This window comes from Stegostoma tigrinum, chromosome 26, assembly GCF_030684315.1.
Source record: "Stegostoma tigrinum isolate sSteTig4 chromosome 26, sSteTig4.hap1, whole genome shotgun sequence".
Classification (NCBI taxonomy): domain Eukaryota; kingdom Metazoa; phylum Chordata; class Chondrichthyes; order Orectolobiformes; family Stegostomatidae; genus Stegostoma; species Stegostoma tigrinum.
The window spans coordinates 15,839,423-15,867,278 of record NC_081379.1 but is presented as its reverse complement, the minus strand read 5'-3'; the positions used below and the strand labels follow the sequence as shown (position 1 = coordinate 15,867,278).

At 40.0% G+C, this 27,856-nt stretch overlaps 1 protein-coding gene across 1 annotated transcript in view; it reads right to left on the bottom strand.

The window, feature by feature from the left end:
- Positions 1-4,425: 4,425 nt before the first annotated feature.
- LOC125464142 (P2X purinoceptor 2) overlaps positions 4,426-27,856 on the bottom strand; it is a 74,408-nt gene continuing 50,977 nt past the window's right edge. Inside the window, exons 10-12 of the mRNA XM_048556272.2 lie at positions 13,213-13,278; positions 11,983-12,060; positions 4,426-5,563 (exon numbers count right to left, since the gene is read on the bottom strand). Coding sequence (XP_048412229.1) covers positions 5,468-5,563; positions 11,983-12,060; positions 13,213-13,278 — 240 coding nt within the window. The 3' untranslated portion in view covers positions 4,426-5,467. The remainder of the gene's footprint in view (positions 5,564-11,982; positions 12,061-13,212; positions 13,279-27,856) is intronic.

Genomic DNA, 27,856 nt, shown 5'->3' with positions numbered 1-27,856 from the left:
CAAGACTACTATCTAGCTTTCAGTCTTCTGCAACTGTAGTAATAATGCCCTTTATTCTGATCATTAATGTATGGCATGAACAGTTATGGTCCCAACACTGACCCAGTAGAACTCCACTAGTCATTGGCTGCCAACCTTAAAAAGACCCCTTTATCCCTATTCTCTGTTTTCTACCAGCGGCCAATCTTCTGTCCATGCTAATGCCTAACACCATAGGCTCTATTTTTGTGTAGCAGCCTCCCATGTGGCACCTTGTCAAAGGCCTTCTGAAGATCCAAGTTGATCACATCTATTGCCTCTTTTGTCTAATGTACTCATTACCTCTTCAAAGAATTCTAAGAGTTTCGTCAAGGGGATGCCATGCGTGACAAATATGTTGACTTCACTCTATTTACCACGCACTTCCCAGTACTCTTCAACCTCATCCTTAATAACAAACTCTAAAATCTTAGCAACGACTGAGGTCGGGCTAACTCACCTGTAATTTCCTGTCTTCTTCCCTCCCTTCTTAAATAGGAGTGTTACATTAACTACTTTCCAGTCCTCTGGCACCCTCCCCAACTCCAGTGATTCCTGAAAGATCACCACTAATGTCTCTGCTATCTCCTTCAGAACTTTGCTGTGTTGCCCATCTGATCAGGGTGATTTATCCACCTTCAGACTTTTCAGCTTCCCCAGCACCACCACTTTAGTGATGGTCGTTACACTGCCATCTCCCCTGACTCTCTCGAAGTTTGCAGGCAAAAGCATGCACGTAATGCTCCTGTTTCAACATAACAAAATAGGTGACAGTCATGCGTTAGTAAAATTATTCAACGTGCCTGGTTTAAAATTTAGCTCATGGAACTTAACTGTCATTCAATTTTAATGGGTGCATTCTCCATGACAATGCCTCTACCAAGCAGAAATTTATTTCCAAACCAATCAGCACTCTTCCGTCATGTTTTCCCTTGAATTGGTACTGTTACAAACTATCCTGATGAGTGCAAGATGAAAAACTTCAATACATTGTCATTTTTCAGCAATGACCTATTATTAATGCACCAGACAGTCCCTTATTGGCTCAAATTAAGTGAGCTAATCAGTGTGTTTGTTCAGCTAGAAGTAATAATATGCATAGGACTTTACAGTGTCATCGTAATTTAACTTGAGAAACTATCACTTCCTAAACTGCTAACTTCAAATCTGTTAGTTACTAATCACCTTCCAATCTAGACATGTAATGTCGCACATTATTTGTGAGCCGTGCAAGAAAATAGTTTTGTACAAATGTTCACAGCTTAATTTGAAAGTGAAAGGAATTATATTTGTCCTTTTGTGTTCAATTGAAAGCACAAGATGAAATATGCAATTTTTTAGTTGATAAAACCCAATTGGCATTTACTCACGAATTCACAGATTAGGTAGAATGTCTTGATTGATTATTAAGAATCCGAACAATACAGATAATTTTATTGACTACATGCAGTTTTGGATCTCCAAGGCCACAATACTGTTGTGAGAATTCTTCTTTCAACAATGACCCTGTACTGGAAACATAGATATTTTCAAGGAAAGCCATTTTTATTAAAGAACCTATAAAATTAGAATGTTTTGAAAGCAGTTCTAGTTGGAAACACTTTTAAAATTCTGGCAAACTGTAATTGCATTATTATGGATACAATGGTGTTGTTGACCTTAGGTGCATATCAATGTATTGGAAGCTGAGTGCTTCTCTCAAGGGATTCTGTTAATTGATGGCCAGGTCGCTGCTGTGACACACATGCAACGGAGAATGGAGATGGTGGTGAAAAATGAAAGTTGGTAATCCTTATTTATAACTGGGGGCGGGGGGGGGAACATCACAAGTATTACATTGATTTGATTTTTTTTTTACTTTTCAGGATAAAACATGAGCAATTTTATTTTTTTGTGTCTCAAATCATCTTATACAAACAATATACAAGAATAAGCATTCACCTTTTATGGCATATTAGAGAATCTCACAGTACAAACGCAGACAGTTCAGCCCAACATGCTGTATTCTTTCCTCATGACCCTTAATTTCTTCCTTATCCAGTATGAAAACTTGACTTACAAAAATTTTGACTCAAAGTTCATTTTAAATCTACTTGCATCATTCTTTCAGAATTGTGCAGTCCAAGTCATCATAACATGCTGTGAAATAAATCTTATCCCAGTTTTTTTTTCAATTATCTTAAATATGACCCCTTTGGTTACCTGCCTCCCCATAATTGGAAATTGAAACAGTTTCTCCTTATTTAGTCTATTTTCTTCACCTATTGTAACCTCCAATTCATCTTCTGCACTGTTAAATGACCAATTCTGTGATCTCTTCCCGTAACTATAGTCTCCAAGTCTCTGATAAATTTCCTCTGTACCTTGCATCATCGTCTTGATATCATCTGTAAACTATGGTGCCTGAATTGACTCAATCCTGCAGCCTGATCAATAGTCTATGAAGATTTTTATCTGAACAGCTTTGTCAGCTCTTCCTGGCACCATCAAAACTTTATATGTAAGAACCCCGAAGGTGCCCATCCTGTAGCACCTTTAAAATGCATCATTTGACATTTTTCTGCATTGAATTCCGTCTGCTCTATCTAAACTCATTTCATCAGTTTGTGTCTCCTTAAGTTTGCTAATATCCATTTCACTGTTTGCCTCATTTCAAATTTTGGGGTATCTGCAAACTGTGAAGTTGTGCATCTTGTTTGTATTAATTAATATTTATCAAAAGGAGCTCACTATCAACCCCAGTGTGATCCCTTTCCTCAGGTGATCAGAATCACTTGGCACAGATGTCAAACAAGGTAAAAGAAAATTTTGTTAAGAAAATAAACTAAAAGGAGTTGTTAAAATGTTGCTGGTAGCAATGCACAATGCATTCTAATATGCGTACAGGCATTAGAAGAAAATAAATGGAATGAGAGTTAAAATTTTCTTCAAATTCATTATTGTCAAGAATATATGAGAACTCATAACCAAAATCAGTAAGCTTTATTTGCTTAATGTTCACTTGAATAGAGACTCTGATAAATTACAACTGAAGTGACTCAACAGGGCTACTTTAACACATGTTATCATGATTGTGTTAGCGACCTATGGAAAACTGATCAGTAGCCTACTCAAGAGGAAGGAGGGTCAAGTTGCAAAGAGGAGGAAGTAAGCAATGCACAAGTAGCTAAGATATTGGAGTGACGCAGATAGGAAATACTCCCTAGCTTTCTACAATCGTGATAAGTTTTCCTTAAAAAGACCTTCATATTGACCCTTCTCCTTTCTCCTGACAGCTATGACAGGCTGGTCTACAGGTTCTCTGGTACTTTGGCTTTCCTGTCCAAGCTTATAAGCTGACTGTTGGGCTGTTTCATCCTGAGATGTATCACAAATAAGTCCAATACAGTTGGATATGTAGATCTCATCATTTTTCAGAATGAATCATTCAATAGTAGTTGTGTATTAGAAGCCTTGCCGATCTTCCCCTCCGTAACTTTCTTTACTCAGAGAGTAGTAAGGGAATGGAACGCTTTGCCTGCAACGGTAGTAGATTTGCCAACTTTAGGTACATTTAAGTCGTCATTGGATAAGCATATGGACGTACATGGAATAGTGTAGGTTAGATGGGCTTCAGATCGGTATGACTGGTCGGCACAACATCGAGGGCTGAAGGGCCTGTACTGTGCTGTAATGTTCTATGTTCTATAACCCAGCATACTGATGCCAACTATAACTCCCATATTGCCACTTCAACTGAAATTGACAAACTTAACCCTATGCAGAAAAATGAATTCAGTTTCGTCCTGGTTTTAATAGTGCAGCCCTTCATGTGCTTCACTGACATTTACCCAGTGAACCCCACTCTTTATTTAAAAACATAACAAAGTAATTTTTAAATTATTCTGAATAAAAGGGTAACTTCAAGGTAAGAGTAAATTTCCTTAAGAAAATAAACTAAAAGGAATTGTTAAAATGTTGCTGGTAACAATGCACAATGCATTCTAATATAAATACAGGCATTAGAAGAATGTAAATGGAACGAGAGTTAAAACTTCCCTCAAATTCATTACTATTAAGAATATATGAGAACTCATAACCAAAATCAGTTAGCTTTATTTGTTTGCACTCATATCAAAAACTGTATATGTTTCCTTGTCATTATTTGCTATCTGTTAAATTCCATAAATGTGTTCAGAAAGCAGCCATTGTTGTCTGTTTATCGCTCAGCTACTTTAAAACTTTGAACTGAATAGTGGCAGGCATCTTAACAGCAGAAGTTACTGTGAAAGCTGAAGTTACAGCTAAAGCTAACAGAGTAGTTATAATGTAACATTAATGGAACCTTTTAATATAAATGAAAGAATGCAATTTTCAGCCCCTCAAAACAGGTTTATGGATCTTGATATAGTTATACTAGAAACCAGTTACGCTAGTTTTGTATACATTTTAGAAATGTATAAAACAATGGAAAGGTTTGGATAATATGTCTGTTAAGAGCATATTCCAGTTTAGCAGAATGGAGAGGAGCATAAGTTTGAACAGTCCACGGTTAGAACAGTCTGATTTTAAGGGGCTGTTCTTTTCCTAAGGAGTAGTAAGGCCTAGGGTAGATTGACAACTGGTGTGCTGATGCTGACTGTCTGAACACCGTTATGGGAAAGCTAGACTTGGATTACATTACATTCCAAGTATCTCTATAGATAGCAAATGTTCCTTCCTTGGTCCACCAAGATCAGTTTTAATCATCTGAGAAGGTTGGACTGCAGTTTTCCAGAAAGCTTTTGTAACTTATTGACCCCCCCACCACCCCATCCCTAAGGTCTTTGTTTACTCTGTGCCTACATGCCTGCGATGAGAAAGTGGGAAATAACTATTTCCGTGGATTGTACCATTGTGAGGTTTAAAGCAAGTTTAATGTATCAGCTGCCTTTGCCTTGCCCATCAATTTTGCATATCATAGACTAAGAATTCAAAATATCCCTTATTTAGGTACAGCATTCTGACCATTGGAACTGCCACATCGTCAGTTTATACACGTCTTAAAATTCTATTTCTTACTTTTTAAAAAAAATGTGTAATTACTGACTCTTACACAGCTGACAAAATAAGGAATTGGCTCAAATGGCAGTTTCCCTTCAATACTGAAGAGTTAAAATGTGGTGATCATATTTATTATTGAACCTTAATAGCAGTGTCAGCGTACAATTGGTTCAGCGCTGCATTAGTTTGACTTGTTATTTGTCCATCTCAAGGGCAGTTAAGATGTGTTATAAAATGAAAATGAAAGTGAGCATTATCTCCTGCCTAAAAAGTTTTATAGTGCTAACATTATAACAATTTTCACCCCTTAAATGAAACCAAGAAAGTTCAGGGAGGTTGTCTACTTTATTTGATTCCCAAGACCCACTCAACTTTTTTGAATACCTTATCTGCATCCCACTTCAAGATGGATGACATAATATGGAACTCAACAATGTTTGCAATTTTCTGCTTGCATTGCTTTCAGTTCTTGTTCTGAAGCTCCATGCTCATTGACTGCCAGTATAATTCTTTCTTTAATAACCTATGTAGTAAAAAAGAGGTTTTGTGAGTTTTTGTGTATATGCTTCGTTACCATTTCCTAATTGGTAAATACAAATAATACCACTGCATATTGTATCAGGAAAAGTTCATCTTAATCTGAGATTTTTATTTGTAAATCTCTGTAATTGTTCCAAAATTGTCCAAACTTTAAATTACATTTCAAGGAATTGCCCACATTTTGAATACTGTAAATGGAGATAGCTATATGGATATTACAATAATTTATTCACTTCTTATTGTCCTATATTGTGCTTTGGAGCTATGCTTAGAGACCACTTGAGAGTAGACTTTGCACCAGATTTTCCTATAGCATCATTAAGTCCTACTCAAATGACATTATGAATGGGGAAAGTAGAATCTGAATTGGATATCACCTGAGTCTACTAAATATAGCCCGATTTAATCTAGCTTCTGAAAGTTGACAACATTCAAATATGACATTTATTAATATTTACCTAAAGACCAGACTGAATAGACATAAAGACGTTAAAAGTACATGTGCTGCTGCTAAATACGAACTAGTGGATGTGTTGTAAGCAGATTTACAGAAGGCATTTGATAAAGTGGCACATTCAAGATTATTATGGAAAATTAAAGCTCATGGTGTGGGGGGTAGCGCATTGACACGGACAGAAAATTGGTTGGCTAACAGGAAACTGAATAAACAATAAATGGGTCATTTTTCTGGTTGGCAAGAATGTAACGAGTGGTTTAAGGAGTCAGAAGCAACTTGATTAAAACATATAAGAATCTGAGGGGTCTTAACAGGCTGTATGTGGAAAGGATGTTTACTTAGGAATTGAATATTGGAGTAGGCCCTTTGGCCCTTTGAACCTGCTTTTCCATTCAGTATAATGATGGTTGATCATCCAACTCAGTACCTTATTCCTGCTTTCTCTCCATATCCTTTGATCCTTGTAGTCTTAAGAATTGTATCTACACCTTTCTTGGAAATCTTCCAATGTTTTGGCCATTACGGTTTCTTATGGCAGAGAATTCCACAGGGTCACCACCTTTTTTGGGTGAAAAAATTCTTCATTTCCATCCTAAATGTCCTATGCCTTATCCTGAGATTGACCCTTAGTTCCAGACTCCCTGGTCATTGAAAAATCCTTTCTGCATCTACCCTGTCTAATTCTGTGGGAATTTAATTGGTTTCTGTGAGATTCCCCCTCGGTCTTCTAAACTCTAGTGAATGTAGTCTTAACCAATCCAATCCCACCTTGTACATCAGTCACACCATCCCAGCAATCAGCCTGGTAAACATTCTTACTGCCTGCTGCACCTGCATGCTTGCTTTTCAGCAACTGGTGTACAAGAACACCTAGGTCTTGTTTCACCTCTGCCTTTTCCAGGTAATCTGCCTCCTGTTTTTCATAAGTGTATAACTTCACTTTTATCCACATTATGCTGCATCTACCATGTATTTTTCCGCTCATTTAATTTGTCCAAATTATACTGAAGCATCTCTGCAACCTCCTTACAGCCCACCCTCCCACCCAGCTTTGTGTCACCTGCAAACAAGGAGATGCGACATGTAGCTTCCTCATCAAAATCATGAATATATTGAGTAGCTGGGGTTCAAACGTTGATCCCTGTATACATCATAAGTTACTGCCTGGCTTTTGGAAAAAGACCTGTTTATCTCTACTACTTGTTTCCTGTCAGCCAAACAGTTCTCAATCCATTTCAACACACAACCTCCAATCTCATGCAGTTCAATTTTACATGCCAATCTCTTGCATGGGACCTTATTCAAAGTCTTCGGAAAATTCAAGAAAATTGTGTCCACTGGCTCCCCCTTTTCCACCGGACTAGTTACATCCTCAAAAAATTCCCAGCGGAATTCTCTAGCCTGTCCTTCCTTTTGTAAATTCAGGCTGAGTCTGACTGATCTTTGCACTATCTTCCAAGTGCTTTGCTATTAAATCTTATAATAATGGACTGTAGCATTTTCCCCACTATCAATGTCAAACTAATCGGTCTATAATTCGAAGTTTCCTTTCTGCCTCATTTTTTAAAAAATGGGCTACCATTAGTTGCCTTCCAATCCACAGGAACTGTTCCATAGTCAAGAGCGTTTCAGATGACAACTCATACGTCTGCTATTTCTAAGGCCACTTCCTTAAGTGCTCTGGGATGAAATTTATCCTGCCCTGAGGATTTACTTGTCCTTCAATCATGTTAGTTTCCCAACACTATTTCCCTATTAATATTTAATTTCTTTCAGTTCCTCCTATCCATTAGGTCTTTTGCTGCTCCCATACTTTTGGGATATCATTTGTTTCTTCCTTTGTGAACACAGAACTAAGTTTTGTATTTAATTGGTCTGCCACTTCTTTCTTCCTCATTGTAAATTCCCATTTCTGACTGTATTTGGCTTCACGAATCTTTTCCTCTTCACAAACCTGCAGAGGCTTTTACTGTTGGTTTATATGTTTCCTGCAAGCTTATATACTCTATTTCCCTCTGTTACTCAATATATTGTCTACCTTTGCTTAAACCTGAACTTATCTCATTTATCAAGTCTGTTGCTTTTAGCCAATTTGTACACCTCTTCCTTGGAGTTAAGTGTATCTTTAATTTCCTTGTTAGCTGTGGTCTGACCACTTTTTACTCATTTTAGTTTTGACAGACTTGAATTAATAACTTGTGCAGTTCATCCATATGATCTTTAAATGTTTTCAATTATCTATTTACTATAATCCCTTTAAAGGACAGACCCCAATTTATCATAGCTTGTGTCTCCTACCATAGTGTTTTACAGGACTGTAGTCTCAGAAACAATTACGCCATTCTCCATCTTAATGAAGCATTCTATCTATTGTGGTCATTCTTCCCCATCGGCTCATGCACAACTAGATTGTCGATTATTCCATATTGTTCAGTCAAGGATAGCCTTTTCTCTCATTTGTTCCTCAATGCATTGATTCATAAAGCTATCCTGTATATGTTCTAAGAATTCCTCCTTACTGTATTGTTACTGATTTGCTTTGTCCAATCTGTACACAGATTAAAGTCACCTAAAATTACTGCGATGCCTTCATTACTTGCATCTCTAATTTCCTTTTTGCTGCCTTTCCCAGTATTAGTCATACAGTCAGGGGATCTATACATAACCCTACTATCATTTTCTGCTTGTGGATGTTCTTCATCTCAAACCATTCAGATTCTGCTTCACTTGGCTGAATATCTGTCCTCTCAATTGCATTAATTCCCTCTTTAACCAGCAATGATTTTATTCATTTTATTATGAATTTTCCGTGCATTAAGGCACAAGATCTTAAGGCTTGTTGTTTTAACATTTTTAGTCCCAATCACTCTTGGCTGTGGGAGAACCTAGAACTTGGGGTCACTGTTTCAAAGAAAAGGTGTTGCCTATTTAAAATAGAGAAGCAGAGAATTCTTTCCTCCTCACTGGGAATCATGAGACTTTAGAAATCTTTTGCTTAAAAAGGTATAAACAATAACATGATTTGAATATTTTTAAGACAGATGGTTTGAATAGATTCTTGATTAACAAGGGAATAAAGGTTATTGGGAATAGGTGGGCATGAGTAGTAATCAGATTATCCATTGATTCTGGTGGAGGTGGTGAGTGGCCTCCTGTTCCTAATTTAAAATGTTTTTATGTGCTCATATAAAGAAAATTTATGTTTAAAGAAAAAAGGACAAACCTGTTTCATGACAGAAGGTGTCTGTCAGAAAACTGCTAATGATACTGGTCAGATGATCTGGATCAGTTAAATGAATATTATCGGATTTTGATATAGATGGTGCAAGTTAGTGCATTTACGGGCCTAGACATGATTGTGGGCTACTCGTGGAAAGTGAATGCCTGGTGTATGACGCTGATGTTGATGATGACCTGGTAGTATGTACTATGCATCAGAATACATTTTGCTATAACTTAAATTAAGTTGTTACATAGTTTTAACTTTGCATGCAAGTGGAGTACCGTATTTTCAAAATGGCGTCCTGAGTTTCAAGCAGAGTGACCACAAAAGGAGGAGCTTATTTTAAGGAGACATTCACAGGCATAGACTTATTTTTGTTGGAGGAAGAACATGTTTAAAATGAAAAATGGCATAGATGATTGGAGCATGAGGCTGAATTAGGCTAACAGATACAAACATAAAATTAATATTCATAAAATTGTTATAACTCCTGTAGAGTATGAGGAATTATTTGTTGGCTAGCATTTTACCCAAGATAACAATTGGATTGAAGTTTCATACACAGAAATCAACAAATACGCAATGAAACACTAATTTCCAAGCAGCTGGAACCATGGAAATGTAAACTATGGAAACCTTTGCTGGCAGTACAGAGATGGAAATGTGGTAAAGTTGCCATAGTCTCAGATGATAGGATGCTTTCCCATTAGTGAGAGAATACTGTCGGTGGTTTAAACTGAGGATCACCACACCTCTGGCAGGGACAGGAACTGAAAAGGCAAGTCTTTCATGATAACCTTGGCCAGTGCAGGAATTGAACCCACGCTGTTGCCATCAGTCTGCAATGCAAACCAGCTGTCCAGCCAACTAAACTAAATGACCCCTCCCCACAACCTTGTCTTTCCATAGGGTGTACTTGAATGTTTGAGATTTGGAGACATAGTACAGCACTATTCCTCAGTGATTTGAATGGGTGCGTATTGAGTCTGTAATAGGAAAGATTCTCTTTGTTCAATCGAAGTAATAACAGAATAGCCTTTTATTATATTTTAACTATTGCAATCTACAGGCCATTTGTTTCCTTTCCCCTAATACTTGCCTATACCATGCACCTTAAAGCTAGTGACAGTCTTGGTTAATTGTGATGCAACTACTTGTAGGACATGGATGACCTGGAGATAACATTTTGATACTCCTTTCCCCTCAGAGCAACTCTGCTCTTCTCTGCATTCCTCAGAAATCTAGCTGACACTTCTTTCACTTCCGCATGGGTACTTATCACCACCCTGTACACCTTATTGTGTAATGGATTGTGAGAAAAGATCTGAATTCTACCTCCATTTAGTCAAGATTAGCATGAGGCTTGTACCCAGGGAATGCTGCAGTGTTGGAGAAGTTGTCCTCCAACTAAAAGGTTAAACTGAAACTTTCAGAACCCTTCAGAGTACTGAGAAGTAAAGGGATCTGGGTATACAGGTACACAGGTCACTGAAAGTGGCAATGCAGGTGGAGAAGGTAGTCAACAAGGCATATGGTATGCTTGCCTCCATCGGCCAGGACACTGGGTTTAAAAATTGGCAGGTAATGTTGCAGCTTTATGGAACCTTGGTTAGGCCATATTTGGAATATTGTGTGCAATTCTGGTCACCACACTACCAGAAGGATGTGGTGCCTTTGGAAAAGGTCCAGAAAAGATTTAACCAGAATGTTGCCTGATATGGAGGGCATTAGCTATGAGGAGAGGTTGGAGAAACTTGTGTTATTCTCACTGGAACAACAGAGGTTGAAGGGCGACCTGATCGAGGTCTACAAGATTATGAAGTGCATGAACAGAGTAGACAGTCAGAAGGTTTTTCCCAGGGTGGAAGAGTCAGTTACCAAGGGCAAGGTTTAAGGTGATGTACGAGACAAGTTTTTTTTTATACAGAGGGTGGTGGGTGCCCGGAACTTGCTGATAGGGGAGGTAGTGAAGCAGATACAAAGTGACATTTAAAGGCCGTCTTGACAAATACATGAATAGGATGGGAATAGAGGGATACAGTCCCCAGAAGGGTAGGGGGTTTCAGTTGTGATGGGAAGCATGTTGATGCAGACTTGGAGGGCAGAAAGGCCTGTTCCTGTGCTGTAATTTTCTTTGTTCTTTGCGTCTACTTGTTCAGATGGACATTTAAAAACTCTGAAAGATGTAACACTCTGAAATGTCATGTCTTCGCGTCACCTCAATATACTTTACAGCCAATTGTTTAACATTGAAGTACAAACATTATTGCTGTGTAACCTCAGCAGCAAAATTATGCACAGTAAGCTTTGACCAACAGCAAAGGAATGAATAACTGAACAAATCAATTTTTAAATGGTATTGATTCCAGGAAAGATATTGACCAACACAGCTGAAGGGCCTCATCTTTTTAAGATGTCATGGAACATTTTATGTCCATGAGGTGATTGCTAGGGCTTTAATTTAATTTTTCAGCTGAAAAGTTGTTTCACTGTGAGTCAACTCATTGGAATCAAAGTCTAAATTGTGAGGCTACCAAAATTGTCAGTTCTGAGCTGTACTCCTAGATGGTGTGAAATCAGTTCCATCTAGAGATACCTTTCTTCCTAGCTGATCATAGCAGCTATGGAGAGAGCCTCTGCTAAGTCCCAGAATGAGAACGCTACTAGCAATCTGTGAATTCCATCAGAAAATGTCTCTGAGTTTGATTAGTTCAATTTTCACCTCTTCAAACTTCCTTGCACTGTAGACATCATTCTTGTTCATGAAGGTCAGCAAAATCCAGTCACAAAGGAATGAACCCTACGTTCAGGGAAAAAAACATCATTTCTTTTTATTCATTCTTAAGAGATGGACATCGTTGCTAGGCCAACATTTACTACCTATCTCTACTTTCCCTGGAGAAGGTAGTACTGAGCTCTGGAGGCTCAGGGTACACCCACAGCGCTATTAGGAAGGAACCGCAATGTAGTTTCAATTCAGGTTGGTCCGTGGCTTGGAGGGGAACTTGCAAGTGGTGATATTCCCATGTATCTGCTGTTCTTGACCTTCAAGGTGGTGGTCTGCAGTGGTAGGGTGCTCTTATTCAAGGGTTAGCCTTGGTTTTCTCTGTCTAAAATTTCCTGGGTGACTATTTAATTAAATAAGTCGGAACTATCCAAAGTCTCCAACTCTAACTCAGACCTTACTCCTGTTGCCTCTTCTAAATGAGGCTACACAGTGAGTTTCAGAACATTAGTTAAACTAAGTGAGCATCATAGTTGGGTCTTCGAACAAACAAGTCAGAGAAAGTGTGTGGTAGTCATAGTGCAGATGATTTCTGCCCTGGACCCCGAAACGTATCAGCACTTACCAGTTTGCAAATCTCCCTTATGAATTGAATTCTAATTGGCCTTCAGAATTTTGTTTACTTAACGCAGTTAGGCTTTACAGCATTATTTAAATACAGTTTCATCTCAACATAGGGTAATACATTGGCAAAAGTATCAGCTCACATAATGCACATTGCACATAATGCATAATGCACAAAGGCAGCACGGTGGCTCAGTGGTTAGCACTGCAGCCTCACAGCGCCAGGGACCCAAGTTTGATTCCAGCCTCGGGCGACTGTCTGTCTGGAGTTTGCACATTCTCCCCGTGTCTGTGTGGGTTTCCTCCGGGTGCTCCGGTTTCCTCCCACAGTCCAAAGATGTGCAGGGTAGGTGGATTGGCCGTGCTAAATTGCCCATAGTGTTCAGGGGTGTGTGGGTTATAGAGGGATGTGTCTGAGTGGGATGCTTCGAGGGGCAGTGTGGATTTGTTGGGCCGAAGGGACTGTTTCCACACTGTAGGGAATCTAATTAAATTAAATTAAAAATCTAATTAAAAATGTATATTATGATTTGTCATGAGCAAAGTCACAAAACATCCATTAATACAATATATAAAATGGAAAAGAAACTTGTAAGTACTTACAACTCCGATAGACGTGAGGGCTGCAGCAATATTAATTACTGTTGGAACAATATCAAACTTCCCTGCCTAGAAGAAATAAAAATCAAAGAATGTTTCCTTTCTATTCACTAAGTTTGCAATTGACTTTCTTTAATTAACTGGACACAATATGCTACAGTTAAAATATTTATTTAATAAGAACATTTTGGGATGTTTGGGATAATGCATTGTGGCAATGTTAAAATATCAGAGAAAGCAACTACACAGGGTAAAGTGATAATGGGAACTGCAGATGCTGGAGAATCCAAGATAATAAAATGTGAGGCGGGATGAACACAGCAGGCCCAGCAGCATCTCAGGAGCACAAAAGCTGACGTTTCGGGCCTAGACCCTTCATCTGATGAAGGGTCTAGGCCCAAAACGTCAACTTTTGTGCTCCTGAGATGCTGCTGGGCCTGCTGTGTTCATCCAGCCTCACGTTTTATTATCTTACACAGGATAAAGTTCCTGAAATCTATTGATTTGTAGATCTGTAATAAAATGCTCAGAAGTATCTAAGTGTTCCTCTGCTCCTGATCCTCAGGAGGAGGTGGAATAGAAAACAACACCTTGGCGAGTTACTATGTCACTCACATACTAATTAAAGTGCAGGAAAAGCTTGTGGTGTCAATACATCCGCACATTGAGAAATGTAGAAGCTTAAGATTGAGATACTGTGTTTTCTGTTACTGCGTAGGCAATAACACAGGCTAAGATACAATTTCTGTAAATAGTAAGTATGGAAGATATACAAAGCATTCAGGTGTGCGATATGCACTCGAAGCCTTCCTCTATGGACAAGCCCTGTGTATTTATAGGATCTGCTCAGATGAAGAGGAAAGTGACTGACACCTAAAGATGCTGAAAGTGTACTCATAAAAACAGAATATGATGCTCAGCTCATTGATCCCGAGTTCCAACTTGCCACAGCGAAAAACTGCAGCGACCTCCTCAGAAGACAAACGCAGGAAACAACCAATAGAGCATCCTTTGTTGTCCGGTGCTTCCTGGAGCAGAGAAACTAAACCAGGCTCTTTGCAGCCTTCATCATGGCATTGAAGATGATGAACGTCTCGCCACGTTCATCTCTGCACTCTCACTTCACATCTTCAAACAACCGACAAAACTTAAGCAGACCAGCCTTTGCAGCAAACTACCCAGCCTTCAGGACAACATTGACCACAGCACCACATAACCCTGCCACAGCAACTTCTGTAGGACATGCCAGATCATTGACATGGACATTACCATCACACGCGGGAATGCCACCCACCATGTACATGGCAGATACTCATGTGGCTCGGCCAATGTTGCTTACTCATACACCCTAGGCAAGGATGCCACAAGGCATGGTATATTAGCGAGACTAAGCAGATGCTACGACAATGGATTGATGGACAGCATGCAACAATTATCAGACAGGAATGTTCCCTCCCAATCGGAAAATACTTCAGCAGTCAAGGACATTCAGCCTCTAATCTTCAGGTAAGCATCCTCCAAGACAGCATCCAAGAAACAATGCAGAATCACTGAGCAGAAACTGACAATGGCCTCAACCATGATGTTGGGTTCATGTCACACTGTATGTAACCCCACCATACTGTTCTGTATTTGTAAAATCTTACTTTTACTGTCCTGGTTTGAAATCATCACCTTGATAAGAAGTTATGATCTCTCTACCCAATTAATTTGTACAGTTTTGGATTTCTTGTTAGACCCTTAACACGTCTTATACCTATCATGCTATTCCAGCCATTTGGTTTGTCTCCAGCAGCATCTTATTTTTAATTTTTTGTAATAATCTCTCCTGCTTCAATTAATCGGATCACAGGTCATCCCTTCACTTCTGTTCAGCTGTTGACACTTCTGATCACCTGTAGGAACTTGTCATCCAGCCTGTCGACTCTCCACTCACACCATTTGTGCAATCTTTTGATCTGTCTGCCTATCAATTCTGTGCCTGTGTGCTTCACTTCACCGGACAAAAGCTTGTGATTTGAAATAAACCAACTGGACTATAACCTGGTGTCATGTGACTTCTGACCTTGTCCACCCCAGTCTCCAACACCATCACCTCCGCATCATGTTGGTTACAAGCAACAAAACTTTAACTGGTGATTAAACAACACTGAAGTTACAGCAAATGTCCTTTATTCTGCTGAATAAAGCAGCTTAATTGATATGATTATGAAAATTGGTATGATTTCACAGAATGCAACCATTTGGGATATGGAAATCACTTGCAAGACCAAAATTTATTTCTCATCCAAAGAAGCCCTTCAGAAGGTAATGGCGAGTGTACTCTCAAGTTACTGCAGTCCGCAGTGGTACAGATAATCCATCATTACAGTTAAGTAGGAAATTCCACAATTTTGATTTTGTTCTTGTGAAGTAGCAGTGATACAAGCCTAAATCAGATTGGTGTGTGATTAAGGTGAATAATTTAGAGGTGATGTTTCCTCTGAATCTGTCTTCCTCATTCTACTAAGTGGAAATTTGTAGTAACTCATTGAATAAACCGTACCTGCTGAATTAACTATGCAGCAGTGTGATGGAATAATCCCCACTTGATTGGCACCACATCCATAATCATCCACTCCTAACAGCAGGGCTCCATAGCAGTAGTACGTACTGTCTACAAGATGCACTGCAGAAATTCTCCAAGGCTGCTTAGCTAGCATCTTCCAACCCATGACCACTTCCACATAAAAGAACAAGGGCAGCAGTTACATGAGTGCATCACCATCTGCAAATTCCCCTCCAAACCATTCACCGTCCTGAATTGGAAATATAATGCTAATCTCTCTCTGTTGCTGGATCAAAATCCTGGAATTCCCGTCATAAGGGCATTGTGGATCAGACTACAACATGTAGACTGCTGCAGTTTAAAAAGGCAGGCTAAGACATGCAATAAATGTTTGTTAGCCAGTGACACTCATGTCCCACAAGTGATTTTCTTTAAAGAAAGCTACTTCTTCTACTACTGTCTCTCTCTTAGCCTGCCCAGCACGCCAAAAGAAATTTGATGTTCTTCCCTACCCTAGACATGAACATAGGAGCAGCAGTTGGCCATTCAGCCCCTCAAGCCTGTTCCACCATTCAATTAGATCATTGCTCAATCATATAACTGCTTTTGGCCCGTATCCCTTAATAGATTTGCTTAACAAAAAATTATCTATCTCAGACTTAAAATTAATAACTGATCCAGCATACACTGCTGTCTGTAGAAGAGAGTTTAAAACATCTAAAACTCTGTGTAAAAGTGCTTGCTAACATCTCCTGAATGGTATGGTCCTAATTCTCAGACTATGCCCCCAAGTTCTACAACCATCAACTGGTGGAAATAGCTTATCTGCCCTGTTTTTTTTCCTGTTAATATCTTGAAATCTTCAATCAGATCAACCCTCTCAACCTTAGAACTTCTTGGAAAAATTTTTTTCCCTTTCTCCTATGTCTCTTCTATATGCTCCACCCAAGAGGCGTAATGTGGAAAATTTAGCAGGTTCCAAAAGTATGTTAAACAATATCCATCTTTAACCAATGATATTTGAATGTCTCTGATTTGTCACCACTGCTTCCCTAACATTCAGAGTGGATTTTAATCCAAATGATGGGAGATGTCTTTTGGGGAAGGCCCACATTAAGTGCCACTCAAATGGCCAGAGGTCAGGCCTTGAGTCAATAGATGTGGAGCTGGAAAAGCACAGCTGGTCAGACAGCATCCAAGGAGCAGGAAAGACAACGTTTTCCACTGAGTTTTGGCCCAGAAGTCCTGACAGAGGGTTTCGGCCTGAAACATTGACTGTCCTGTTCTTCGGATCCTGTCTGACTAGTTGTGCTTTACCAGTTCCACATTTATTGACTCTAGCTTCCAGCATCAGGCTAGGTGGATTGGCCATGCTAAATTGCCCGTAGTGTTCAGGAGTGCGTGGGTGGGATTCTTCAAGGGGCAGTGTGGATTTGTTGGGCCAAAGGGCCTGTTTCTACACTGTAGGTAATCTAATCTAATCTAATCTGCTGTCCTTACTGTCTCCAAGTGGTCAGGCCTTCCTCAGGATTAAAAACCCCAGGAATAGAAATCCCACCTGCGTGTTAGCAGCCATCCAGAGGCTAATAGCTCTTCATTGCGGACATTTCAGTCCCTCTGAGAGAGCAATTGGCAACCCTGCCCAACAGCCCAGGATCAATGAGGGACCCAAGCTACAGGGAAGTCAGGGCAGGATGAGCGTCATGGCGCAAAGGTTGCTGGAAAGGAGAGGGATGGTTCTCAGCAGATCGTCCTCTTCCTAGTGCTGGATCCCTTGATCAGGCACTGAGTGTTTGCCTTCCACTTTCTCCAAGTGGAGACTACCACACCCATCACATGATGAACAGCATCGGCAGTGCTGGGCGTGGCCTTTAAGTGGACATTAGTTGCTTACTTAAAGGCTTTGATTGGTGGCAGGGTGGGAAGGCTGTCCACAAGTCTTTCTTTCTGAACTTATTCATTGCACAAGGAGGGTAGGCAGCATCACCTCCAACTGGCACCTTCCCAAACAATTAAATGCCCAATGCATGCTGCCCCATTGTCTCCAAACCCTCCCAAATACAGTCCCAGCCCTGAAATGAGCAGAAATTTCAAACAGGTACATCCCCTTCCACCACCATAAGTTTGAACTAATTCCTGGCCCATGTCCCATTCTCCCATCACGCCTCTGTTTGTTGACCTTCATTATTTCCTGATCTGGCAACAGCTCAATGTATAATTCTCATTCTTGTTTGCAAATCCCTCCATGGCTTTGTTACTCCCTTTGTTTGGAATTTCTGGCAGGTTTATAATCACCAGAATGCCTGGGTTCCTCAAATTCTACCTATTTTTGCAGAATCCACAACTTCAATTGTTGCACCACTGGTTCCAATTATCATCAGCTGCCCACACCTTAGAATCGCCTTATCTCCAGAATCGTCTGTATCTACTATTTTTCATTGCTTTAAAACATTAAAGCATTCTTTAAGATCAACCTCTTTCACCAAGTTTTTGATCACCTGTCCCAGTAGACCCCTATATATCTTCGAATCAAATTTTGTTTGACAATGCTTTACTAAATTGACAGCACTATCTAAATCTGAGTTGTTGTAATTGTACTAATTACTGGGTAAGATTATTTCTTTTGATTCAGTGACCCTTCCTGAGACCTGCTGAGATTCTCCAGAAACTTCTGTTTTTGTTCCTGATTTACAGTATCTTCAGTTCTTTCGGCTTTTATTTCTTTTGATTGTTCTTTCAGATTTGTCTTAAAGGCTAAATAATTTGAGAATAAATCTGCTCAGCAGCGCTAAGGTGAAGGAAATGTTTCAATAGCATACACAGTATAAGTCACAAAGCTTTTAGTGATAGTTTCAGTTAGCAGAATAACTCTTGATCAACTCAACTGGGGTGGCGCACTGGCTCAGTGTTTAGCACTGCAGCCTCACAGCACCAGGGACCTAGGTTCAATTCCAGACTCGGGTAACTGTCTGTGTGGAGTTTGCACATTCTCCCTGTGTCTGCGTAGTTTTCCTCTCGGTGCTCTGGACTCCTCCCACAGTCCAAAGATGTGCAGGCCATGCTAAATTGCCCATAGTGTTCAGGGGTGTGTGGTTTATAGGGGGATGGGTCTGGGTGGGATGCTCCAAGGGGTGGTGTGGATTTGTTGGGCCAAAGGGCCTGTTTCCACACTGTAGGGAATCGAATCCTTAAAAAAAAACGCTGGATCCTCAAACAATCAGCTTTAATCGTTAATGAGGAGGGTATGATTTTGGGCTTTTTTAAATGTTCTCCAGTCTGAGATATTGCAACTGAATGGAATGCCCTTCTTTGTGCCTCCAGCTAATTCAGATGGCTTTCTCAACAAACCAACACTACTCCGTGTGGTGAAACTTTGTTCCAAACACTCAGAAATTATATCTTTGCTTTCCAATGCAGCATTGTGATTTCAATAATCAAATGTTAGAGTTTTGCAACCAGGTTTTAATTATTTCACTTCAGCAAGATAATTTTAACTTGAAGGCTTTGTGGCAGTATGTGTGAAAGAACAAGCTTCTAATTGAGTCTTTGAACAATGAAACAGTTGGGATTCTAGGTTTAGCAATATTTGCATGTTGTAGGTGAATTAGAACATAGAACATTACAGCACAGTACAGGCCCTTCGGCCCTCGATGTTGTGCCAACCTGTCATACCGATCTCAAGCCCATCTAATCTACACTATTCCATGTACGTCCATATGCTTATCCAATGACGACTTAAATGTACCTAAAGTTGGCGAATCTACTATCGTTGCAGGCAAAGCGTTCCATTCCCTTACTACTCTCTGACTGAAGAAACTACCTCTGACATCTGTCCTATATCTTTCACCCCTCAATTTAAAGCTTTTTTTTGCACATGTTAGTGATGTCTCAGATAGGAAACATCTCCTGACGAGCCATAAACCACACAACAGGGTCTGCAAGAAACTTACAGTAACATTTAATTTTTCAACCTCAACAGAAACAACAAGTCTGTTGAGCTTTGAAGAAATGTAAATAAGTAGACATGAGAATGGCAGAAAAATCATGTTGAGGGATGCAGGAATGGAAATCCTATTAGACCAAGCTTGGAAAAGATGAAACATTCTTTTGTTTACACGATGAACAAGAAGCAGTCAGGTATACAAGTGCCAGCAGCATATGCTACAGTACCTACCTGGGGTGCTGCAAGAGATTTAGTAACCTCATCAGATATGTTAAGGTCGGCAACCCTGATATATCTTTTATTGTGCAGAATATGTTATGCAACTTGTTTGGACGCATCACTTGGCTAGTTATTAGTCGGCGAGAAGACTTTATTGCATCATCCCCTTGTTTTTTGCAGACCAAATCAGCCATCTATTATAACAGTGTAATTTGTGTTCATGCCAATGTACATTGTATAGGTACCGAGCTAATTTATGTGGCAGATTGATTATCTCTAATGAATTGTTTGTTTCTTTTTGGAGAAGTATGTCCATCGAAGAGGGATAAGACCACACGGGAGGTCCCATGGCCAGATCAGTTCATATCCTTAATATTCTAGATTCTCTCACTGAATTCTGGCACAATACATTTTAAAAGAAACAAATATTCTCATTCAAGCTGACAATATGTAGTCAACTTTTCAGTTTCATCACATTGCCATCCCTTATTCACTGCTCCCATAACAGGAATTGAACTTCAATCATTCCATAACAAGAACCTACATTGCATGACAACTAAAATGTATTTGTCACATCAGCTATATAATCTTTACTACTTCTCTGTTCCTTTGGACCTGCCAGATGATTCCAAGTTATGATTCAAGAAGAGGGATATAGAAAATCCTTGTAATGATGACCCATTGTGCAATCTTATCCTGTAGTACATCAGGATGCTCCTGCAGGATTTAAAAATGATTTGAAATCCCATTTGGCCTCTGAGCAGAAGTGAGTAAGTTGAGGCTGTTGAGGTTGCTTGTCTCGCTGAGCTGGTTTGTTTGGCAGACATTTCATTGCCCTGCATTACCCTGCTTCCTCAGTGCAGCCTCCGATGAAGCGTCGGTGTGTTTTCCCACCTGGATTTTAAACTCTGGGGTCTGTTGAGATGGATTGCCTCACTTCCGGGTTTCCTCCATACTGGAATATAAATGGGGTCGAGTTCAATGTGTTTATTAATAGCATGCTTCGTGGAATGTTATGCTTCCAGGAATTCTCGTGCCTGTCTCTGCCTAGCCTGTTCCGGGATCTTGGTGTTGTCCCAGTCGAAGTCATGGTTCTCCTTGTCCATGTAGATTGAGATGCGTGAGAGTTGGTCATGTCTTTTTGTAGCCAGTTGGATTCACGTACTCTTGTTAGTTTCCTTCCTGTTTGTCCGAGGTAGTGTTTCTCACAGTCTCTACAGGGGATCAGGTAGATGACATTGGTCCTGTCCATGGTGGGAGTGGGCCTTTAGTTCAGGTGAGCAGTTGTCATCGGGTTGACGTGGCCTTGAGTTCCACTCTGATGCCCAGCGGTCGTAGGAGTCTTAGAACATAGAACATAGAACAGTACAGCACAGAACAGGCCCTTCAGCCCACATGTTGAGCCGACCATTGATCCTCAAGTATGCACCCTCAAATTTCTGTGACCATATGCATGTCCAGCAGTCTCTTAAATGCCCCCAATGACCTTGCATCCACGACTGCTGCTGGCAACGCATTCCATGCTCTCACAACTCTCTGTATAAAGAACCTGCCTCTGACATCCCCTCTATACTTTCCTCCAACCAGCTTAAAACTATGACCCCTCGTGTTAGCCTTTTCTGCCCTGGGAAATCGTCTCTGGCTATCAACTCTATCTATGCCTCTCATTATCTTGTATACCTCAATTAGGACCCCTCTCCTCCTCCTTTTCTCCAATGAAAAGAGTCCGAGCTCAGTCAACCTCTCTTCATAACATAAGCCCTCCAGTCCAGGCAGCATCCTGGTAAACCTACTCTGAACCCTCTCCAAAGCATCCACATCTTTCCTATAATAGGGTGACCAGAACTGGACGCAATATTCCAAGTGCGGTCTAACCAAAGTTTTATAGAGCTGCAACAAGTTCTCATGACTCTTAAACTCAATCCCCCTGTTAATGAAAGCCAAAACACCATATGCTTTCTTAACAACCCTGTCCACTTGGGTGGCCATTTTAAGGGATCTATGTATCTGCACACCAAAAATCCCTCTGTTCCTCCACACTGCCAAGAATCCTATCCTTAATCCTGTACTCAGCTTTCAAATTCGACCTTCCAAAATGCATCACCTCGCATTTATCCAGGTTGAACTCCATCTGCCACCTCTCAGCCCATCTCTGCATCCTGTCAATGTCCCGCTACAGCCTACAACAGCCCTCTACACTGTCAACGACACCTCCAACCTTGCTGTGAGTTCTGATGTGTTTCTGATATAGAATAGTGTGACGAGTGTGTTGGGGCGTGTAGTCTCTTCCTGATGTTGTTTGTGTAGGCATCTTCTGACCCAGTGTTTTGGATATCCATTATCCTTGAAAACCTGGAAGAAGTATTCTTCCTCTTGGCGTAGTTCCATGTTGCTGCAGTATGTTTTTGCCCGTTTAAATAATGTTCTCACCCAGCTTCGTTTGTGTGTGTTGGGGTGGTTACTGTTGAAGTTCAATACCCAGTCTCTGTGTGTGGTTTTTCGGTGTACTTTCATTTGCAATTCCCTATTTGTCTTACACTCTATCTTGTTGTCCAGGAATGGGAGCTGTTTCTTCTTCTCTCTGGTGAATTTTATTCTGGTGAGGGTGTTGTTTATAAGTTTGTGTATCTCCTCTGATTTGGTCCATTTAATGATGACAAAGGTGTTGTCTATGTAGCGTATCCATAGTTTGGTTGGATTTGCAGAAGAGCAGTCCTTTCTAGTCTTTGCATCACTGCTTCTGCTATGAGTCTGGAGATGGGTGATCCCATGGGTGTCTCGTTGATTTGTTTGTATGTTTGGCCATTGAAGGTGAAGTGGGTGGTCAGGTCTAGGTCCAGTAGTTTGAGCATGTTGTCCTTGGAGATGGTTTCACTGGGGTCGTGCTCTTGTTCTAGTAGTGTTGTCATTGTTTCCCCTTCTAGTGGTATGCCTATTGATGTGAATAGGGCGGTGACATCAAACGATATCATGGTCTCTTTGTCCTCTATCTTTATGTCTTTGATGGAGTTGTGGAAATCTTGGGCTGAGTGGATAGAGTTGGGGTGACTTGTTGACTAGTGCCTGAGTCTCCTTTGTAGTTCCTTGGCCAATCTGTGTGATGGACTGCCTGGTAGAGAGGCTATAGGTCTGAGGGGGACTTATAGCTTGTGGACTTTAGGGAGGCCAAGGGAGGTAGAATCTGGGTGTGTTGGTTCCTTTCATTCGTAAGAAGTCTGTTTTGTTGATCTGTCCTGTTTGTTTAAGTCTTTGTAGCATGTAGAGGATTTTGTTGCCTAGTTGCAGTATCGGGTCAGTTTGTACTGGTCAGTATGTGTTTTTGTCGGTGAGCAATGCCTGTGCCTTAGAGATATAGTCCCTCTTATTCAGTATTACTATCATGCACCTTTTGTCTGCGGGTAGTATTGTGATGTTCTTGTCCTTCTTTAATCTGTGTAGGGCCTGTCTTTCCCGTGTGTTGAGAGTGTTGAGTTCACTCCTTCTGGTTAGTGTCAGGATTACAGTCTGTCTTATAGTTTGTTGTGTTTCTTCGTTGAGATTGTTTGCCTTGAGTGTGGCTTCCAGTGTAGCTGGAAACTCCGTTTTGTTGGCATCCCTGTAGTTGTAGTTCAATCCTCGGGTGAGAACAGCTTTTTCCAAGTCTGTCAGTTTCCTGTCGGAGAGGTTTCTTACCCATGTGTCTGTTCTGATATTGTCGTTTTTGTGGGTAAGTGTGGCTAGCTTCCCACAAGCCGAGCTACAAATCTACTGCAAAACCTTAGATACAAGTGAGTAAGAACAGCGCTGGTTGCATCAGATAAATGGATCCAAGGGGTGGAAGGTATATTGGTTTTGCTGCTATTTTGAGCATTTTTTAAACTCAAATTCTCATACCTTTGCAACAATTTTGACAATTTTGAGCTTTTTTTTGCTCAATGTTGTCCAAATCATTGGAAAGGTATGAGAATTTCGACCATTGACTATATCCAGCACCAAACATTTTCCACAATCTCACGCATTTGTCTAAGCATAAATGCGCTCGAAACTGATCCATCCACTAAACTGGCTACACTCTCAGAACAGATTAATCACCATTTCCAAGCCTGTGCTAACTAATCATTTGCAGGTCCACAAAGTGGCTTCTGAAATTGAGGCATGTTTAAAAGCAATTTTTTAAACTAGGAAATTGTTGACGAGAAGTTTCTAAACTGTGGTTAGCTATCCTGCGGGTACACAAGGTATATCTGGGATGAGCATAAGGGAGAAATCTTTGATTGGTAGATCCTCTCGTGTTTGTTCTCTCTCTCTCTCTCTCTCTCTCTCTGTCTAGCAGGCATCACTGATTCCCTCAGCTTGCTCCGTTACTTTCAAATCCCACTACTACCTTTCTTGCAAGTGGGTCCACTACTTAATCTCACTCACATTCTGCTTGCTCCCTCTGCATTTATACAGAGGTATATGGAATTGAAACTATCCTACAGCTGTGCTGGTATCGGTGGGGAATGTCATTTTCAAAGGTGGTGAACAGACCAAATTTCCAGAAACTTTGTTTTCATACAGTGAAGCAGACTGGTGGAACTTGTCTGCTTTTTGCCCTCAGGGAGGACAGAAGTTTTTTTTTAATCTCACTGTAACGTGTTGGCCACTTGCAATAACAGCTGCAGAATATCAGGCATGATAATTATAGTTACTTCCATCATAATATTTACACCCATTACTCGGTTTGTTTGTGAACAATAAATATCAGAAACTAATGGGTGATTTTCAACAAAACTTGGTGCAAAAGTGAGGTATGGTCTAAGGAAGATAATAAAATGTGAGGCTGGATGAACACAGCAGGCCCAGCAGCACCTCAGGAGCACAAAAGCTGACTTTTCGGGCCTAGACCCTTCATCAGAGAGGTCTAAGGAAGAACTGATTTAGTTCTTTAGTTAGCATATATTCGCTGGAATTCAGACAAATGAGGGAAGATCTCATAGAGACTTATAAAATTCGAACAGGACTAGACAGGGTAGGTGCAGGGAGGATGTTCCCAGTGGTGGGTGTGTCAAGAACCAAAGGTAACAATCTAAGGATTCAGGGTACACCATTTAGGAAAGAGATGAGGAGATATTTCTTCACCGAAAGAGTGCTGAGCCTGTGGAATTCATTACCAGGGAAGTAGTTGATGTCAAAAGGTGGCTAGATGTAGCATTTGGGATGAATGGGAATCAAAGGTTGGTTATGGGGGAGAAAGCAGAATTAGGCTATTGAATTGGACGATCAACCATGATCATGATTATGATGAATGGTGGAACAGGCTTGAAGGGCCAAATGGCCTCCTCTTGCTCCTATCTTCTATGTTTGGTTAATATCTGGATCCAATCCTGGACTTTTTAAAAAGAATGTTGAAGAATGTTAGAGTGGTGTGACAGAGCTATGTGTTCGATTGACCCTACAGTGGAACTGAACAGTGGAGCATACATCTCCACCATGCTGAGTCAATTCAAAGCTATTACACTAATACAACTCTTTCTTGAGACTTTTCTCTACTTGCTTATTGTACTAATAAATATAAAGTTGAAAAATAAATTGTTTTATTATGTGCTTCCATTGCACTGAGGAGGCACCAGCCCAATATCTAAATATCTGCATTGAAAACTCTGACCACATTATAACACCTATGATGAATTGTGCCATAGCAGCTGAGACAAACCACAATATTCTAAAGCATCATAAATTTTCTAAATAAAACCTATAATATTATTTTTAACAAATGAATTTGCCCTATTTCACCTTGTTAACAGATCCTTTCAAAAATTTCTGATTCCACATCTTCACCAAAAACTAATTACTTCTTCCTTGGGCCATATCTTATTTGTGTGCCACATTTTGTTAATTTCTGTCCATTAATTTTTGAATTTTTTTCTGAAAAATAGAGAAATGCTTTTTAGGTTTTACATCTTGTACTCTCCAGGTACAACAATGCCAAATTTCAAAGCAAGCAATTTATACTGTCCAAGAGAAAAATGGCTGATTGTATGTCAGGTTGACTCTGATTACCTCAACCAATGACATGGAGAATGCACAGGGAAGCTATGACCCTATGCTTTTGTTTAGTTGAAAAAGGCACAATGCTTGGGCATTGTATTTCTTCAATTGTTTAGAATAGCACAGCAATAATTGTACTCCAGTAACCTGTACCTGCAAAACTCAAAACACAATGTTTAACGTCAGATAACAGAGGGTGAAGCTGGATGAACACAGCAGGCCAAGCAGCATCAGAGGGGCAGGAAAGCTTGATGTTTCGGGTCGGGACCCTTCTTCAGAAAGGGTCCCAACCCAAAACGTCAAGCTTTTCTGCTCTTCTGATGCTGCTTAGCCTGCTGTGCTCATCTAGCTTCACACCGTGTTATCTCAGATTCTCCAGCATCGGCAGTTCCTACTATCTCTGTGACATGTTTAATGTCAGCTGTGTTTCTGTGACTGAACATCACTTGCTGAACAATCCCATGTGTACTATGAATTACATTAACACACGATTTAAGGTTATCAGTCATCTCACTATGTGGCTCAGTTAAGCTTTACCAAATGCTACAAATGTTCAAAAGCAAGATCCTGTCTTCTATTGCTGCCTTAGAATTCAGAATTCTTCTGTCAATCCTGATGAATACGAGATAAAAAGTTTTGACGGCATGTCCCTTTTTCCAACAATACTCAATTTCTACCAATAGGCTAGTTTTGATACATAGTGCTTACAGACAAACAGACTTGTTTTTCTTTTATCCATTCAGGGTTTGGGCTTTATTAACTGCACTAGTATCTAATGTCCATCCTTAATTTCCTTTGAGAAGTTGGCAGTGAATTGCATTCTTGAAGTTCTGCAAACTATTTGGCGTACGTACATTTACAATGCAGTTATGGAGGAGTTGCGGGACTGACAAGCAGGTGCTAAAACATTACTTTCAGCCAACTTCAGTCGTAGAAGTAATTAATGCATTTTGGTTCTATTTCTTTTTGGGAAGTGAAGCTTCCAGTTGCTCTGTTAAGATAGTTATGAAAAGTGAAAGAAATACTTACACCTCAGAATCAAGATTGCAATGGAGCAGATGGTCCTAAGAATGTTTCTTAGGTTAAGGTGTTCAGTTTTTATTTTAAAAAACCTATGCTTCTTGCCTAAAATTTTCTCTTCTTTTTGTCTACATTTCAAGATGCTTGTTTCGACTAATATGGAAATATTCTGAGACAGGCTGTCTGTTCCAGACTATTTTTGTAAAATTGATTATTAAGTATTTGCTGACCCCAATTTAAAACTAAAAAACACAATTAACTGAGAAGCAGTGTCATTAAAACATGAAATGTTTGAATTTATCACGTTAACACCTTTGAGGTAGCAACATATTTAAAGCAACTGCATGAGTAATTTTGTCATTAGTCAAGGCCAGTTTTGCAAAACTAATGTATTTAAATTTTACTTACAAGGTGGACATGTTCCATTTAGTAAATACAATGGTGTCGGTTGATCACAGTTTGAATTGGGGGTGGTTGGCTGAGGGAGAACTTCCATGTTACTCAACATTGCTGTATCTTGGAAGGTGAGATGTGAAGATGAAATTGGTGCCTTACGTATTCAGAGTAAATTTTAGCTTAATCTGAACGGTATGACAACTGTGTTTAAGTGAACTTGGTAGGAATTGTCTATTCTGCATTGAAGAAAAAAAACAGCAGAGTTTACTATCCTTTCACAATTCTTTCTATGGTACCCTGCCAAACTCATGACAAAAGATCTCAAGAACCTCCTGGATATCTCATCCCATGGCAATACATCAATCAAGACTGAGTTCCAATAAATGCAGTTTGCTGAATTGCAGGTCCAAATGCAAGTAGAGTTCCCCAAATTTTCAGAGAGAGCTGCCTTATCTGTAGAATTTTCATCACTCTGATTAAATCAAAGCATCATCCAGTACCTTAACATAAAT